The following is a 17,835-nucleotide window of genomic DNA, read 5'->3' as shown; positions in this document are numbered from 1 at the left end:
GGAGGAGGGACAAAGAAAAAGCTGTTTAACTGGGGGCGAAGCCTGCTAGAAAGGAACGTGTTTCACGAGGCATAAGCTTGAGAAGCCCTGTGTGAGACAAGGGGCTGCCCTTTGGGCTGAGCAGGTCTGGTGCGTGGCTTAGAAAGCATTTTGGAGAACCCTTTATCCAGGTCGAGCTGATGGAAACCGAGCTTGAAAGGGCATCACCAAACACAAACTCCTAATGCAGTGAACCCGAAATGCAGACACGCGGCTACTGACTCAGTGAGACATCAGGCAAGAGCCAAGGCCACCGCCTTCGGGTGGCAATTCCCGCTTCTACCGTTTAACTGCTGCTACACATGACACATAAATTTGGAATTTAATTTTTTGCTTTCTATTTGAAGGCCACCTACTTAACAGGAGCCGCTATAGTACCCTGGACTGGAAAATTAAAGTGGTGAACAGGTAAGCTAGACCCTTCTCCCTCCTCTTTGTGTAGAATAAGAAGCACAGGTATAACTTGAGCCTTGTCATGTGCCCTGAGTGGGTTCGGCCTGGCATTTCTCTCCACCTCTCCCCTCTTTCGCAGCAACGTACCTTGCAATCATCAGCTGCCACTTCTGGCCTGAGCTGCCCGTCTGCCTCAAACATCTGTCCGTTCCAGGCCCTGAAGCGCAGGGCTTTTTCCGAAGGTTTCTCGGATGAGCCTTCCCGCCAGACGGAGGTATTCAGGCAGTGGATGGTGATGTGCTGCACCACCTCTGAGCTCAGGAGGCGGAGGAAGTTCATCTGGACTCTACCGATGTCAAAATCCAGCTGTGAAGGTGACAGAGACATTAGGGCAAACCCCTGGCGCGGGGCTGGAGGGAGCTAGCAGCAGGGTTAGTGCAAGCCGTGATAGCAAAGGAGGTCTCTCTACTCTGCTCAAGTCTGGAGGTGGCCATGCACGGATGTCCAGAACTGGATCTGGCGCGAGGATGGCACAAGGGCCAGATGGCAAGTCAACCGCGAAAGTTTTCATGGGGACACAGCGGGTTCTTTATTTTTCAGAACAAACTGGCAGGTCCTTAAGTAGGAGGAAAATAATGTAAACTTTGAATTCAATACACGCTTCTGCAAAGAAGCAAAGCAGCAACAGCAGGTTCTAGTTCACCTGCAGATGAACCCACATATTGTTGTTGGTATTTTTTGGTACAGGTGCTTCCTCAAGAAAAAACCTGTAGCATTAACTTCACTGGAAACTTGTATATTTAAGCTGACCTCACTTTTTCAGGTGGCAGAAAACAAAATGCAAGAGTGACCTGAACATAAGTTAATTCAACAAAGCACTTGGGAGCAGCGTGTTTGCAAAATTACCGGCCTCGGTTAAAGTTATGGGTTAATTAAACATTGCTGGAAACCTACTGCTTTGTCTTGACAAGAGTCAACAACAGTCTTAGGTATATTTTTTAACTGCATGAGAACAGTCCTGAACGTTACAGCTACACTAACTGCCCTGAGGAGAAAGCAGCGTGCTGTGCCATAGTGGTCACTGTCCAGTGTCCCGGGCCAACACACCCCTAGGTAAATATTTCGTAACAGTAGTATGGGAAATGCCGTGCTGGGGTTGAGCTGTGTGTACCTTGGAGACAGTGACGGGGCTGAGACACGTCTGCCCACCGTTGGTGAAGTTACAGATGACCTGTATGGTGTCCGAGGAACAGCCAAGGTTTGGGTCAATCCAGTAGGTACCTGAAGAAAGAGAGGATTTGTGGATTAACAAGGACACTTAAACTTTTTTGTGAATGAGAAAAGGAAAATTTTGATTTCTGCATTACTGGTCCCAGGGAAGGAGACCTGTTTGGGCCATGTGAAATGGCCCTAATGGGAGGATGCAGCCTTTGCACACTCAGGGCTTCCTACCATCGTTCATCTTCTGTTCACAGTTCATGAGGTCTCGACAGATGCGTGCAGGGTTTTCCTTGGTTCCCAGGGGTCTTTTGATGCTCTGAATGAGGTTGCTGAGGTAGTGTAGAGTCTTAAAGATCTCCCCTCCGTGGTCCAGCATGAGAAGGTCTGGATGTTGGTAACCCTGGAGAGAAAAGGAGGCAAAGTCAGGTGTGCCTGGGGGCACCAGGTGCTGTAACCACAAGGGTTTCTGCTTTATCTTTGGGAAAAATCAGTGGGTCAAAGACAGGCTGTGCTGGCTGGGATCCAGTGAGCTACAGCCCTTGCACTGTCCCGAATGGGACACCTCTGAAGCGCTCACAAAGTCATGATGGCAATGTCATGAGGTCTGAAGCTTCAAAAACGAGTAACACAACAGAACCACATCCTTTAGCTGGATCTTTGCATGCATAAACCCCAGTTATTCCACGAGAATAGCAGACAAACCAGAGCTTTGCGTATATAAACTTTAGGCACACAGAAAGAACGTGCGACGCTGTGACCGTTCCCAGCCTACAGCTCCAGCAAAGACCAGTGAGTTCAAAAGTACCCTCGTACCTCTGTCTTGAGCGCGGTGTTCGAGTCGATTAGTGTCCGGAAAGCTGCCCCAAAGCCGTCTTGTTGCTAGTGTGGGGTGAAAAAGATGGTAACTGAGATTGTTAGAAGCTGAACGTGCCCTGATGCAAGCAAATGCTTCTCGGTCTAGGGCTGCGATTCAAGCAGTGTTTTGCTAACACAGCATCTCTTGCTGGACCTGAGTGTGTGTCTCCAGGGTCCCAGCAGCTCTTTCTGGATGTCCCATCAGCACCTTGGCTCTGCATGACTTATTATCATCATTAACAAACGTACAGAAAACAGCAACTTACAAATGAGGCTGGAATTCCTGGCGGTCCCTAGAAATCAAAGCAAAAAAAGGGGCATCAGCCAGAAAGATGGGCAGTCACCATTGCAAAGATATTGATTCATGTCCTTCTGAAATCCTCTTTCCCCTGGAGTCCCTCAATGCAGACGAGTGAGAGAGGCAACAATGCTGTCTCTATAAAATACTTGGAGATGGTTTGGACTAAAGCACAAGAAACACTAGTCCATTCACACACACATTTTTGCATACGAGGAATGGGGCTAAGCTATAATTTCCAGTGAGTGAACAGTCCCTCTGGAGAGTATCATGGCAATAATTTTAGCTTGTTTCAATAATGTCTTTGAACTCTTTCCACATAGACGTACCGGAGGGCCAGGGTGTCCTCGTGGGCCTGGAGGACCCTAAAGACAGAGTGGCATCAGTTAGTGAAATGTCTCCAGTTTGTATTTCCATTTCTCATGGTTGTCACCAGCATGAATCTGTTCCCTGCTGAAATCCTCCCGATTTTTGACATTTTACAGCATCTTCTCCCTCAAACCCTTCAGGAGACAGGAGGGGGCCCCATTTCCTCCATCTCCCAACTCTGGGTGCATCTGTCTGCACCTGGTCCATTCCTACTGCAGCCTTGTTCCCAGCCCCTAGCTCCTTAACTATCACTAATGCCATATCCCCAGGTACTTATCACGTTCCCTGTGCGCACAATTACCCACCCTGCAGCTTTATATTTGCTAAAAGCAACTGTTTCATTTGATTACAAGATATTAGTCAGAAAAAGTGATTCCAAATACTTACCCTTGGACCTTGCAGACCCTGCAGGAAAATAAAAGGGGAAAAAAAAAAAAAAAAAAAGGAAGATGCTGTCAGAAGATGCTCATTAATAAACCAAAATCTCCCTGTACAGCCATGTGCTGTTCCCAAGGTGCTTGCGTAAGGGCTGGGTGCTGCACTGGAAGGACAGTGCAAACAGGGGCCCAACGGTGCCTGGCAATGGCAGCTAAGGATGCTGACGGCCCTGACACTAGCAAATGCTCGCTCTGGGGCTCAGTCCCCACCAGCACGTTGTCCTCTGCTGTGCCCACGGAGCTGGAAGATGGTGAGCAAGAAGAAACAGAGGCAGAACCCTGGCTTGTTAGAAATGTGGACTGGGATTTTGGGTATCTGTCGGGCATTTGCTTGTAAGAGGTCTCATTTGAAGAAGGCATGAAGCAGCCTTCTGCACTAGCCACACAGCCACGTTTGCTGGGCTCGGATGCCTGGACCAAGCCCCTGCATGCAGGAACAACCCCATGTCGCTAAAGGAAGCAACCTGGAGAGCAGGGGGACCCATGTTATGGGTAACGAGGATGAACAACATGTATCCAGTATACCCCATACATCCCCTGTATGGTGAGAACACCAAGGAGCTATGAGAAGGTGTAAAAGTCCATCAGAGCCCCCGCAAGAAGGGGACCAGAGGAAGAGCAGAAGGCAAGAAGGTGCCCGGGCACTGGTCCCCAGCTGTGGGGGCTGCACCTGGGCAACGCTGCTACTTAGAGAGGCCGCGTGCCCCTGGCCGGGACAGCCTGTGGCTTTTTGAGCTGCCATTCACTGTGGTTTGTTCCTGGAGACACCACGGTCAGCTGTAAAGTGTGAGCTTTTGCCGTGTAATTGGGTTAAGTAAATGGGAATTTTAACAGCAGAGCGGGTGTATACGCGCACACGCAGATGTGTGTGCACGTACGTGTGCGTGCACACGTATAGATGTGTACGTCTTGCCCTCGTGGGAGCCTGATGCCACCACACTGAGCCGGAGCCCAAGCGGGTGCAGCAGAGCCCAGCGTGCCTCTCGGTTGCTCAAAGAGAGGGACCCTCTGAACGGCAGGATGCACCCAGGGGTGCGGACCACACTTACCATTTCTCCGCGGCTGCCTTTGTCTCCCTTGGGCCCCTGTTAAAGCACACGAGGTGGCTGTCAGTGACTGTTAGCAAGCTGCACTGCCTGGACGTGTTGCCACCCAGAAGCTGCTTGCAAGGACCCAAGTCCATCTCTAAACAAATCAGCTCAGGTTGTCGTACTGGCCCACCCATCCCGAGGTAAAAAAAATAGCCATTACTGGACGTTTCGGTAATATCTGAGTTCATCTTACTGGTTTTCATCTCTGCCAGTGGCAGCCTCTGTACCGAACTCTGAGTAACTTCACCCTCATATTTTCATGAAGCACTGACCTGAACTTTAGTCTGTGTTCAGCACCTTTGGTGTTTTGGGGCAGGCAGGGCTTTTCAACACTTCCCAGAATCAAGCTGTTCCCAGTTTTCATTTATCATTTTTTTTTTTTCTGTGTGTTTTTGCTTCCCCCCAGGCCAAGTTCTTTGGAAAATCTGGCAGCTTGCTTTTGAAAAACTGCAGTAACATTCTTGTCTTCTAGACTGAGCCAATCTATTGAAAAACTTGCACTTAGGTAGAGTTGCTCCTCACTTTTAAGCTAATAATCTTCCTGCAGCTATATATGCAGCCAGCGACTAAACCTGCACTTCTCTCAAGCTGCTCATCTTAAAGACCATTTTGTTTCCCTCTTTATAGCAGGACTTGGGCTTTACTTATGCTGGCCTCAAGCATCTCGGATCTCAAACACTACGCTCTTCTAAAAAGTACAGGCAGAAAAAAAAGCAGATACTTACTGGGCTTCCCGTGGGACCCTGAATGCCAAGAGGACCAATAATTCCTTCTTTTCCCTAGAAAAGAAAAGATACACGTGAACCATCACATGGGAACCGACGGTCGCTTTTACCCCGGCAGACTCAGGAAAGACACTGAATCTCTTTGCCGCTTTTCAGCAACATGATCGTGGTATTCGCTGTAGCTGAAATTAAAAACTGTTTCAAAATGCAAGTCCAAAGACACAAGCCGGCACAGTACGGTTGTCACAACCCATGTAAAACCTCAGAAATTCTGGAAATAGATTTCAGTGTAGCTGGAGTGGTCTGTGCAGCGGTCACAGCAGCATGACTGTCTCCAAGGCAGAAGCGACCTGTGCACACGTGGTTACCTCCAGATGTGTTCGGGTGGCTCAGAGGTGGTACCGTGGCCGTGGCTTGTCTGCCAGGCACGCGGTGAACAGTGCGCTGTGCTCCTTATAGCACCCTGTAGCCTCACAGAAATAGAGGACGGAGGAAGGAAGAAAATCCTCCCAAACCAAACAAACTGAAAAACCACTCACCATGAGACCAGGCGGCCCACGTGGTCCCTGAATGCCTTTGAAACCAAGGTCTCCTGGGGGGCCCTGCAAGCAAAAATGAGACGCCAGGTCCCCTTAATAAACATCCTCCATGTTTATGCCCTTGCTTACAGCTCTGCTGCAAGGACAGAGGTGCTGCCTCTTGTATATGGGAAGGGGAAGGTCCAATTTTTAAAAAATTCTTTTCCCACTCCTGTTTTGCAAGCCCTTTACTTTCTACAGAAAACAAACCGGTCCCCCTTCACCAGGAAAATTATATCCTGATAAAATGAGTCTAAATTTCAAATCAAGGCTGTCAACATTAGGAATGCATATCAGTGTCTCACGTACAGACTGATGACTGATGCTGGAAATACAAGTGTCTGAAAGATGTTCGGGGTGGGTAACAGCTCCGGGGCCTGTAGGACAGCCCTTTCCTCTCTACCATCTACCCATTTTAACAGGAATAAGCTCCAACAAAGCATATGCAAATGCACACTCATTTAACAAATGAAGATGCATAAACTAAAAGTCGGAATGACGATTCGATTTCACTAGTTTTCGCGGAGCTGCTAGTAGAGTCTTTGCAACAAGTATTGCATTGTCTGTCCCCAGTAAAGAGAGACTAGAAAGCCAACTGGTCACAAGACAGCCTCTTACCTTTGGCCCAAACATGCCCGCAATCCCTGGAAATCCTGCCTCGCCAAAGTCTCCCTGCAAATAAGCACCAAGACAAATACAAGAACAAAGAGCAACAGTAAGTTCACATCGAATGACTGGTCACTCGAAGACATGCCAAGGGTTCAGCAGCTTCAGAGAAAGAGAAATCCATTAGTATTCTTCACTCTAAGCAGGACCGATCAGAAGGAAGTACGAAAGAAATCTGAAGGAGGAATTACGCAAACATCAGGCTAGAAGCAACTCCAGAAGATTTCATAGACTCGTAGCGTACTGAGATCTCATAGACTAAGCCTTTTTGCCCCCAGAATGGGAGGCATACCTACACTATTTCTAGCAGATGCTTGTCTAGCTTGGACCACAGTCAGCAGAAGCAGGATGGAGAGCATCTACTCTGAGATTGATCTTGGAAGTTCATGCTGCAAAAAAACCAGCCTCAAAGCCCTTTAAAACAAGCTCTTCTTTTATTTCTAATACCAAATGGACTGACCTATTAAAGGATAATTTCAAACTATGCTCATTCAAGCTGTCAAAAAAGTGCATGTTCCTACAACATAACCTCCTATTCAAACCCAGGAAAACTGTGCATATCCCCTATTCAACCCTGCAGGGGTTTTTGCTCAATTTCTTAAGAAAAATAATAATAAAATATTTGGAAGGCCATCAAGCTTGTATTAGCACTTAGCATGCACTCTGAGAATAAAAAAACCACACTGGGTAGCGTGTCCTTGTATAAACACCCTCATTTCACCACGTTTGAGATGTATGTCCTTTGATATTTCTGGGCTTCTCAGATGTCAAAATGTGAAATGATTCAACGTTTAAAAAAATGGGTCAGAAACATACACCAGATGATTCATCTACAGTCTTAGGAACATCAGAGATGGAAAAGGCTTGTTTGGACTCTCGGCAGGACTGTGTGACCCATGCTGGATTGTACTTTATGGGATGTTTTACAATGTCTTGTTCAGCCCAGTTGTAAATGACTCAAGCGATGGGGTTTCCACCACCTCTATTACAAGGCTATTCCAGAGTCAGTCTAGAGACCTCACCGTCAGGAAGTTTTTCCTGCCACGACAGTGAGGAACTGCTTGGCAAGAAAGGGCTTTGGTTGGACTCCGTGGAGCGTAAGAAACTTTCCAAGGATACAAATTGATTTAACTGCCCATTTACGGATCCTGGAAAGGAAAACTGCTACTAATGGAGGACTAAGGTCTCTCCTGCATTAGGAGAACCAACCAACCAAGCCCTCTTTCTAGAGGAATTTTGGGCAAAAGTAAATGGGACATCAGAAAGGTTTAAATGCCATGGAGTCATCTCAGCTAAGGGGACCTGATCACTAGTTATGCAGCAAGGTAGACAATGGCAATACTGGGGAAATGAACCTGCCGCTTGTGGACACAAGAAGCAAAATGATATTGTTATTATGCTGTTGGCTGCTATCTTTCAGCTTGAATACTGCCATCACAAGTTTTTATATAAAATATACAAACAAGTATATTTTAATTGAGGTAGTTTGGGTTCATCTTGTCCCTTGTTTTGTATTAGTTCTAATCTCTCTTTTCCTCATGTTAGTTTTACATCTGTGGCCTAACTAGATCCTCTGATGGTGGTCCCAATCTAAATAGCTCAAGTATTCTCAATATAGCCTCAGGCTGATAAAGTGTGACACATCAGTGCTAAACTGGGCAATCCCACCAGCACAATAAATAAAAGCAGGAAGGATTAGGAGCCTGCCTTGGAGACAGGTGTGGGAATTTAACTTCTGCTTTGATTGAGGGCTCTCGGTGTTTCTCCCACAGCGCGCTCTGAACTCGCAGCTCCACCGCCCTCAAAACTGCACCAGTGACGCCTGCTCCTGCACCTCCTGCATGTCCCAGCGGAGCTACAGACCCTCCTTTGCACCTTTTGGATGGCTTGGAGTGCATAGTTCACCTCCTACGCTCAACACCTCCCACAGGCTCCATGCGCCGCGCTCATAACAGCTCTCATCAAAGACACTGCTGAGGGGTGTTTGAGATGGCTCTGCAGCCTGGCTGCCAGCACGCACCACGGCCTCGTAACCACCGGCACGAGGATGACGTGAACAGTCACGCTGTCTTGGGGAATGTAGGCGCCGATTAGACAGCTCTGTGCACAAGCGAGCAGTGAAGAGCCGGGAAGTGTGCACGCTGGAGAGAGCTGTGCCGACGCTCCTGCACTCAGGCACAAGCTGGTTATGGGTTCCCCTGTAAAAGACCTTCCCAGGGTTCACCCTGCTATTCCAGCCTGCGGATCTGCACCCTCTCCTGCAGGAGACAGCTTGGAGTCAGGTCTGATCAGCTCCGTTCATCACTAACCGGCTGTCCTTTGGGTCCCGGATCGCCAGGGCTCCCTGGAAGGCCCGTTCCTCCTGATGATCCTCGCTTCCCTGTTTGGCCGGTCTGTCCAGGCAATCCTCTTTCACCCTAAAAATAACAGAATTCAAGTAATTCCAAAGGGCAGGAGCTAAATATAACAACACTCAGCCGAAATAGCCATAGATGGAAAGCTGGAAAAGAGTGGCTCATCAGGAGGATGAGGAATGTGGTTTCATCAGGAGATGCCTCAGGTCTCCTAAGGCAGATTGTTGCAGGATGCACAGTGTGAGAGCAGTGATGGGCATGGCTGCGTCCCCTCCTGAGCTTCAGGCAGAGCAGGAGCTTCAGCAGAGCTGTACCGCCTGCATCGGGGCTAAGGACAGCAAGGGGGCGAAATGTCTTCTGTTTGCACTTCCGTATGTTGGCTGTCCGGCCCTGCAGTTTCTCATAATCTCTTCCCCCCAGCAGGCTAGCAATTGGTGATTAATCCATCTAAAATGTTGAAGACATGCCAAGACTTCAGGCTGGAGGACTTCAGTCCAGAGGCTGCAAAGCCAACATTTTCCCCAGCACCAACTCTGCAACTTGAGGACAAGAGAGGGGCTTCTGAGACCCAGCACCACACTTTGCTCCCCACCTCTTCCCCTTGCCAAGTGCCAGGAGCAGCACAAGCCCCAGCGACTCGATCTGGGGCAAACTGGGAGAGAGGAGCAAAGGCAGTGAGAGCCTAGGATGGTTGAGCAGCTGGAAAGGGGGCAATAAATTTCCCTGGAGCCAGGGTATGAGCCTGTCATACGAGACAAGGGTCTTCCAGTCATTTCTGGTAACAGCCTGTTATTCTACCCAAGGCAGCTGGAGGGCAGCAAGTGACAGTTTAAGAGCGATGTGTTATGGGAGACATAATTTAAATCAGACCTGACAGCCTCTCCAAACCCAGCTGGAGTCTTCCTATTTACAGAGTCTTTCTACAAACGGCTGAATTGCTGTTGGTCCAGTTTAGATCCTGTGGCCTTGCCTGGACCAGGAAGAAGCACCAAGGTCACTAAAGCGGCTTGTCCCTGCTTCCACCCACAGTGATGTCCAAGCCCATACTGGTTCCAGCCATTCCAATCTCGTAAATATATGCCAAAACACAAGGGGCACAAATTTCCCCTCAGCAGTTCAGGCCTTGCAGGGCAGCAGCTAGAGGACACCCAAATTTCCCACGGAGTCTTCCATCCTGGACATCCTACAGGCAGGCTGTAGCAGTTCCTTTGCAACTTCTCCAAGGCCATGTTTTTTTAGCAAGGTTTCTAATGAAAGAAGGCTAAATGTTCACAGTGTGGGTATGTGTATCTGTAGGCTCCTGAGCTCAGTGAACTTTGAAAAAGGAGGAAAGCTCTCTGGGACATTCAGCTGCTGTGAACATCATGAAGATGGATGGATGGATGGATGAGGAGAAAGATCTACTGAGCCTCTAGCTAAGTGAAAGATGGCAGCAGGATTTGAGACTTTATTAGACCTTGGAGAATCCAAGCTCTAGAGACAACGGGCTCACTGACTGGATTGCTCGTAGCAGTACCTTCGGGAGTCAGAAACTCACCTTGAATCCTGGTGGTCCCTGTGCCCCGGGGAGTCCCGGTATGCCAGGGTTCCCTCTTTTGCCTGACATCCCTGTCACACCTTCTTCCCCATCATCACCCTGCTCTCCCTAGAAAAGAAACCCAGAAGAGGTTATGAAACAAGACGCTCTTTCCACCTCTGCACAGCTTCTGGGGGGACAGGGCAGTGGTGTGATTCTGCCCTCAGCAAGCACCACGCATCTGGGCATGGGTGGATTTGCAGAGATGTGTATGGAAGTCTGCGCATGCCAGTGTCTCTCAGGCTAGAAACACTGGTTTATTTACAGACTTGGCCATGCGAAGGCAGCTGCTGCATCTATGTGCATGTGAGATATGAAGAGGAGCATATGATCCACTCTGGGTCCATGTTAACTGGAATATCTACAGCTGGACTACAGCCATTTCTCCTGTGCTACCGTTTAGTTTTCCAGCTCCTAGGCTGCATTTGCTATTGATGCTATAAGGTTACAATTGCAAACTCACCAGCATCCCAGGCACGCCATCCTTCCCAGGCACTCCGTCCACTCCAGGGGCACCCTCTTGACCCTGCCTTCCCACCACTCCTCGAGGACCTGGTAGCCCAAGGATGCCCTAAAAATCACAAAGGTGTTAGTGATGGAGCTCCTGGACAGCATTTGCTGGGGCAGAAAACTGTATTTTTACCTACCGGTGAGCCTCTGCTCCCTGCACTGCCCCGTGCTCCTTGCTTTCCTTTTTGACCCTACAAGTAAAAAAAGACAGACATCTAAAATTGCAGCAGTTCTAGCACAACTCCACTTGGGAGCCTGACTTCAGGGTGTGCTTTTGGATAATGGTTGGAAAAAGTTTTATAAAAAGGAGATTTATAAAGTCAGTTGCTCCAACACTGGGGAATGAACTGCTATTTGGTTTTATTACAAGTGATTCTTCGTATGTCTTGAGAGTTCTAGGGCAGGAATGAATAGCTAGAAGGCAAGGACCTACATTTTTCCTAATACAGAGCAGATGAGGACAAATAAAGCAGGATGAACTCGAGGGAGGACTCAGTGCACTGGCAAACATTAGAACAAGATGCTTAAAACCTGCGTCCTCTGTCAGTTCATTGACAGCACAGTGCCGAACCAAGGACCCAGCAAGTCTTCTGCAGGGTTTTCAGTAAGAGCTTTTCTCTGTGAGGTAGCTCCCTCTGTTTTGGTAAGTTAATGGAAATGAAAAGGGTATCTTGCATCTAAAATTTGCAATGCTGCTTTGTGAATAAAGACATAAAAGAAATACTCCTGAGGTTTATTAGCTGTAAAAAGGATTAATTTCTGCAGAATGAATGGAAAACTCAGCGTCATCACCTACACTAGGGCTCTCTTAGTGAGGTCATGTACTAAAGCACTTTTAAATTGAAGCACTGCATTTTCTGTGCATTGTTTCTCCATCTGCAGAGGACCAGGCAGGCCAGCTACATGAAAGAAATACTCCTGGGGATGATTTCTCTGCTGTTCATTAGACCCAAAGGCAGTTCCAGATTGTCCATCGATGGGTAGAGTTTATTTATCTTATCGCCTGGTAAGCTTTTTGCCAAGAACACCTACTGTAGGTTAAACTATCTTCTGGCATTACCCCAGCAGGGTCAGATTAAAAATCCTGACATCTGCCAAAGGGAGCAGGAATTTGCTGAGTATTGAGGTCACATACTTATGTTTTAGCAAATAAATTCCCCGATCTGTGAGAATAATTAGCAAGCTGTCATAGCCAGATGTGGAAGTAGGAGTAGGTATGAGGTACCCCAATGAACCTTGAAGGACCCATGTGGGCTGTGTTTTCTTGCTCAGTAAGGGCAAGAAATTAGAGGGGCTCTTCCAAGAAACATTACTGCATGGATAAATGGACTCCAAATCTGGAAGGTTTAAAGCCAGAAAAGTTTATGGTTCAAGTGAAAGAGAGAGACACTTGCCTGGCTCAGACAAGCCAGCTGTGGCTGGAGACACCACAAACAGGGGTATGGGAAAGAGACACAACCCATGGCAATGACCAAAGACCTGCCCAAGATTCACCCATCGTGCTGGAGCTGTAATTGTCTTGATCTTCTCCAGCTCCACAAAGCCAATGTACTATTGGGCTTGGACACTCAGATACATGTTTAAAGCCCTCCCACTAGGTTCTTCACGGTCTTTCAAGGCATAGACCATAGGCCAAATCACACATGCTGGGGAAAAACATGAGAGTCCTCTTAATTAGACATTTTCTTTAAACTTGGGACACTATAAATCCACCCTGCTGAAACCTACCACATCACCTTTGGATCCCTTTGCTCCTGGCTGGCCTGGTGGTCCAGGATCCCCCTACAAAACACAAGCAAGAAAAATCTGCTTGAAATTCTCTTCTGGCAATATCTTGCATGAAGTACAAAGAACAGCATTTTTTTGTGCTCTAACAACGTTGACCGTATGGAAACAATTCAGGGGAACAGCCTGTGCTCAGACAGGCCTCCTGGGGAAAAAGGAGCAAGGAACTGTCTCCAGAGAGCATTTTACAGGGTGTCAATTGGAGAAGAAGCAATGCTACCCCCTCACTTGGGTGGTGTTCGTATTTGCGGAAATCATTCACTAAATTCCAGATGGTGCCTGGAAAACAGTGCTGAGAAGTGGGCAGGAAGGAGCCTGTTTTGAGAAAGGTACTGCAGAAGCTACGTGCAGAACGAGCAGTTTATACAGTGACTACGTCTTTAGCGTTGGTACTACCTCCCTTTTGCATGCTGCAGCCCTTTCCTTGGTTTGGCCTGGATGTCAGATATTAGAGAGCTACCTATGGAGGAGTAAATCAGAGAGGGTATTTCACTACTCTCTTACTAGTCTCTTCCCCATCACACGTCTCCATCTTTTCTTCTGGCCATCCAGGGGGTTTTTGTGTGTATTTGTGTCAGGGGCAATTTCTGGACTAATATCAAAGAAATGGTAAGTAAGGACACACCTGCGGAGCTCTCCTTCCTCAGCTTGTTTCTGAGCCATGTGTTTCTAATGGCTCTTTACTAAAGACAATCCAAAGCTCCTCAGAATAAACTACATCCACGGGGGAATGCAGCAGCTCTACCCATTTCTAGGCCATATGACAGAGCACTAAGATTTTACCCCAAAATAGAATCTGTTGTTCTTCCCAGCAGCCCTACAAAGAATGGGAATTGATTCAACTTTATATCCCAATGCAAACTGCATTTAATGTGCTGCTGCACTCACAGTTGCAATAGTCACATATACAAATTAGATGCTGGTGTATATAGCAAGGGAATAAAAAGTCCTTCCCTTAAATCTGGATTTAATTTCGTCTTTCATAAATGCACTGGTTTGAGAGGAAACAGCATGCAGGCAGAATAGTACGGCCTCACCTCACACTGGACCAGCTCTCACCAGCAGCATGCCAAATGTATCATTTCCAAGTGGACGCTTCCACTGTCGTTGTCATCTCCCACTGCCCATCTCCTAAGATTTCTAGTCCCTCTTGGATTGTTCAGAAAAGACAGTTTTGGAGACAGGCTTCTGGGAGTGTCTCCTGTTCCATCCACCCATTTACTACTCTCAACATGTCATTCCAAATGCCCATTCTATCGGCCTTGCTTATGGAAATGCACACATTGCATTTCACAGCTCACCTCACATTCCTTACTGCAGCCCTTCCTACCTTCCTTTTTGCCTCTGTTTTTCACATGCATGTGACATTGGGTAGCTTACAATAAAGCAGTATCTCTTACAGGTAAGCCTTGCTGTCCAGGTTTTCCTCTTTCTCCATCAAGCCCTTCTTGACCCTTAAATAAAAAACAGAGAGGGAACATGTGTTTGTTCTTGGGTACTTTTTTAGCAATGGGAAATAAAAATGGATGTAACGTTGTATGGGGCAGGAGAAGAGATACATATCTGCATTCTGCTAATACAGAAATGTCGAAGCTTGCGGGTAGCGTGCATGCTCCCGTGGATATGCATTGGAAAGAAATAGCTAAGAGGAATTGCTAATCACCATCTAAGCAGTAAAGAAGTACCTAAATACACACAGCACTAATGTAAGCGAACAGTTGGAGACTGCTGTCCTACAAGATAAGGCAGCAGCACTGCTACCCTGGTGAATTTAAACTCTTCTGTACATTGCTGTAATGGGTCGCTCTGACCAGCTGCTTATGGATGGAGGTAAGACTTAGTCCATAGAGCCTTGGCAGATCAACACCAATCAGCTGCAGATGTCCTGCAAAGAGGGCATCAGAAGCACAGGGGAATAATTCATAACCCTGGTCTTGCTTTTGAGAGAAATCCCGATAAGATTTTGGAAGCTTTCAAACCTCCAAGTTAACAGAGATCTTCCCACAAAAGAGTCTGCAGCCATGGGCACATGAGTCTTGAATTTTGTTCAGCATCGACATGACTTCTCCTGTACACATCTTCCCCAGGGTATTTCCTTGATAATCACAAATACCTCTGATGAGATGGTCCCGCTCATTCTTTCAGTCTAGTGTGCTCAGGAAGGTGCATGGCATTGTGAGATGCTGACCTGCAGGACCTACATTTGCCTTCAGAAACATTTTTACCACTTTAGGTCAAGATATTTGAATTACTCCTTGTTTGAAACACAGCCATGTGCAGTGGTTGACAAGGGAAAACAGTGGGTTATGAATCGTCACTACTGGGCAAAGGGTAGACCTTCTGCGGGCTGATGCAGATTGGAAGCACTGCCCCAAGACAAACATTTCTGAAACATGTACTTGGAATAAGACTTACAGGATAACCAGGGTCTCCAGGCTCCCCTCGATCACCTCTGTCACCAACGGGGCCCTACAACAACACAACAAAGACTTAAGATGGATGTAAAGAATCTGTCATCTGCAATATCTCAACGGCTTGTGCATGTTCTACAAGTAAGGAAGCAACCTAACTAAGCTACCTGCAAAAACCAGGCCAGGATTGATTAGAGAAGGGATGTAACGTCTTACTCTGTCTCCAGGTGGTCCCTGTGGGCCTTCTACCTTCCCGTCATCACCTTGTTCTCCCTGTGAATAAAAATGCTAGTATTAATATAGACAGCAGATTATATGGCAGATGCTTCTGTGCAGATCCGATCCAGTCCTCCCATATCGTGGGCTCCTAAGTCAAAGCCTCTGTTGAATTTACTAACTTTTCATCCAAAGAAAGTCTAAGCAATTTTTGTTGTTTGTTTGTTTCACAGCCTGGAGTATGCTGACTCTTCACATTGCTTTCCTGGTGTCTTTGGTGGTTGTTTCTGTCTGGTCTGACCGTCCTCCAGGTGCAAAGGGTTATTTTCAAAAATTCCTAAACTAAGCAAGAACCACGTAATTACGACAATATGGGAAATAGTTCTCTGCCTCTGAATTTTATTGCTGACAGTCAAACCAAACTCTTTAAGCAAGCATTTCCCCACCCTCACTGAGTGCTGCCTGGGCTGTCATGGGAACAAGGGTGGTCTGGATGGGCTCCCTGGTTGTGTGCCACCATTGTGGGCTTGTCTTACAATTGATCAGGTGAGAGGGTCAGCCCCTTGCACACTCGCTGCGTGAGCAGCTCCACTCGCTGATGGGATGCTCCACAGCAAGAGCTCAGAGCTCATGGTTTGGCTGGTAGATAACATCACCTGGATTATTTGTAACTGAGGCCTCTCTAAAACATCCACAGAGAGATCCCTCAAGACTTAACACAGACACTATCTTTTTTAATTCTGTTGTAGAAGTCACTCAGGGTCATGGTGTCCTATTTTCTCTGGAGTCTAGCTCAGAGACAGCTGTTTCTTTGCTCCCCATAGAAGACAGCTACATTCCAGCTCCTCCAGTTTTTGGCTACTTCATATCACTGAGTCTCTGGCACTCTGGGTTCTTAGGATGAACATGTCTCAGAGCTCCTTTGATGTTGCAGCTACTGGATAGAGGAGGTCTGGGGGGTTCTGGCACAGTGGAGCTGCTGTGTTTGGAGTGCTTGGGGTGCTCCTAGAGCCTTGAACGTCCAAATCTCCATAGCTACGCAGAGCCAAGTTTCCACAGGCTTCTCTAATTCTCAGTGGTTTTATCAGCCCTTTCTGGTGTATTTACGACTGTCTTTGACTTTCTCTCTGGGTTACTCTCATCTTCTGTTTGAGTTGCAGCTGCCGATAGTAAGGGTGCTTGGGCAATTTCTCAGTGATCCTGCCTCTGGGAGAAGGCATTTGGGGTGCTTTGCTTGTATGTGATGTTTGGTAACGACACGCCTGGAGCAGTGAATAACCCTCGGTGAAAAAAATCAGATAGTGGAGCCAATACCTTATTTTCTGTAGGAACTAGGTGACGGCTTGAAATCAGGGCTGTGCCACTGCTGAGAGACACACTGACCCACACTGACTTCTCACGGGCTGAGCACCAGTGTTGACGTTTACAGCTTGGCAGAACGAGGCTCAAGACTGGGCAAAATCTCTCGCAGTTAACCTCAACAGGTAGCAAAGAGCTCAGTGCATGTCTCTCCATTACATGCTCGATGACAGTGGCATTTTCCTTCTCTGCTGCTGCGTCATGTGTTGGATGAATGTTGCCAGGATTTCATATATAGTCACAGGGTATGGCTATACTGTCCTTAGGAGATCGTGTGCTGGGTGGGGAACACCGGCATACTTGTCTGGGGTTTTGGGGAGGTATCATGGTAGAAGAAATATATAGGGAGAAACTGTGCCAGGATGGCTTGAGAATATAGTACGGAGAAATACGGATGGAGAAATTTGGGTGGCAGAGTAGAGAGAAAGGAAAGTAATGCCTAACAGGCTCTGCCAACAGTTTCCAGCACTACTGAACTTGCTGGTTGAATTCAGCAGCAGAATACCTGGCAACTGGTTTGCTTTCTAACCACTGTCAAAGGAATGTAGGCTAGAAGGGAAACAAAGCCACCATTTCTCAAGTCTCAGGAAAAAAATGCCAGTATACATGTTACTATACAGAAGTCTTGGCACTGATTGCTTCTTCCCAAAAAGGATGTGAACACCTTGCCATTTGGGAGCTGAGACGAGCGTGATGAACTCAAAGAAAGCTCATAATTCTGGGGACCCTTGAAGAGCATCAAGACTCACAGACTTTCTCCCCAAAGCTGAGTTGTGGCTTTGTGTCCCCTTGAGTCTAATTCCCACCTTGTCCTTTGTCTTCTGACTGAGAAAATCCTGCAGCCTGGTCAGCTCTAGGACTGCAAGACTGAGCTCCTCCAGGACTTCCTGATGCTTCAGCTGCTCAAGAGGGAGATGAAAGGTCTGCGCTAATTCTTCAGTGAAAAAAAGTT

The 17,835-nt window shown here is 47.3% G+C and overlaps 1 protein-coding gene across 3 annotated transcripts in view; it reads right to left on the bottom strand.

Moving 5' to 3' along the window:
* Positions 1–17,835, bottom strand: part of COL27A1 (collagen type XXVII alpha 1 chain) — a 165,348-nt gene that overhangs the window by 2,127 nt on the left and 145,386 nt on the right. The window contains exons 43-61 of one of the 3 annotated variants that reach the window (XM_075519862.1): positions 15,525–15,581; positions 15,313–15,366; positions 14,298–14,351; positions 12,841–12,894; positions 11,250–11,303; positions 11,066–11,173; positions 10,564–10,671; positions 8,982–9,089; positions 6,625–6,678; positions 5,968–6,030; positions 5,429–5,482; positions 4,662–4,697; positions 3,563–3,580; positions 3,136–3,171; positions 2,775–2,801; positions 2,467–2,532; positions 1,885–2,053; positions 1,604–1,713; positions 580–798 (exon numbers count right to left, since the gene is read on the bottom strand). In XM_075519862.1, the coding sequence (XP_075375977.1) occupies positions 580–798; positions 1,604–1,713; positions 1,885–2,053; positions 2,467–2,532; positions 2,775–2,801; positions 3,136–3,171; positions 3,563–3,580; positions 4,662–4,697; positions 5,429–5,482; positions 5,968–6,030; positions 6,625–6,678; positions 8,982–9,089; positions 10,564–10,671; positions 11,066–11,173; positions 11,250–11,303; positions 12,841–12,894; positions 14,298–14,351; positions 15,313–15,366; positions 15,525–15,581 (1,449 nt within the window). Of the gene's footprint in view, positions 1–579; positions 799–1,603; positions 1,714–1,884; positions 2,054–2,466; positions 2,533–2,662; positions 2,802–3,135; positions 3,172–3,562; positions 3,581–4,661; positions 4,698–5,428; positions 5,483–5,967; positions 6,031–6,624; positions 6,679–8,981; positions 9,090–10,563; positions 10,672–11,065; positions 11,174–11,249; positions 11,304–12,840; positions 12,895–14,297; positions 14,352–15,312; positions 15,367–15,524; positions 15,582–17,835 lie in introns of those variants that run through there. The other 2 variants (XM_075519863.1, XR_012778234.1) reach the window with 2 other exon arrangements.

This window comes from Mycteria americana, chromosome 17 (assembly GCF_035582795.1).
Source record: "Mycteria americana isolate JAX WOST 10 ecotype Jacksonville Zoo and Gardens chromosome 17, USCA_MyAme_1.0, whole genome shotgun sequence".
Lineage (NCBI taxonomy): Eukaryota > Metazoa > Chordata > Aves > Ciconiiformes > Ciconiidae > Mycteria > Mycteria americana.
The sequence above is the reverse complement of the archived record's forward strand: the minus strand, read 5'-3'. Positions and strand labels throughout refer to the sequence as shown.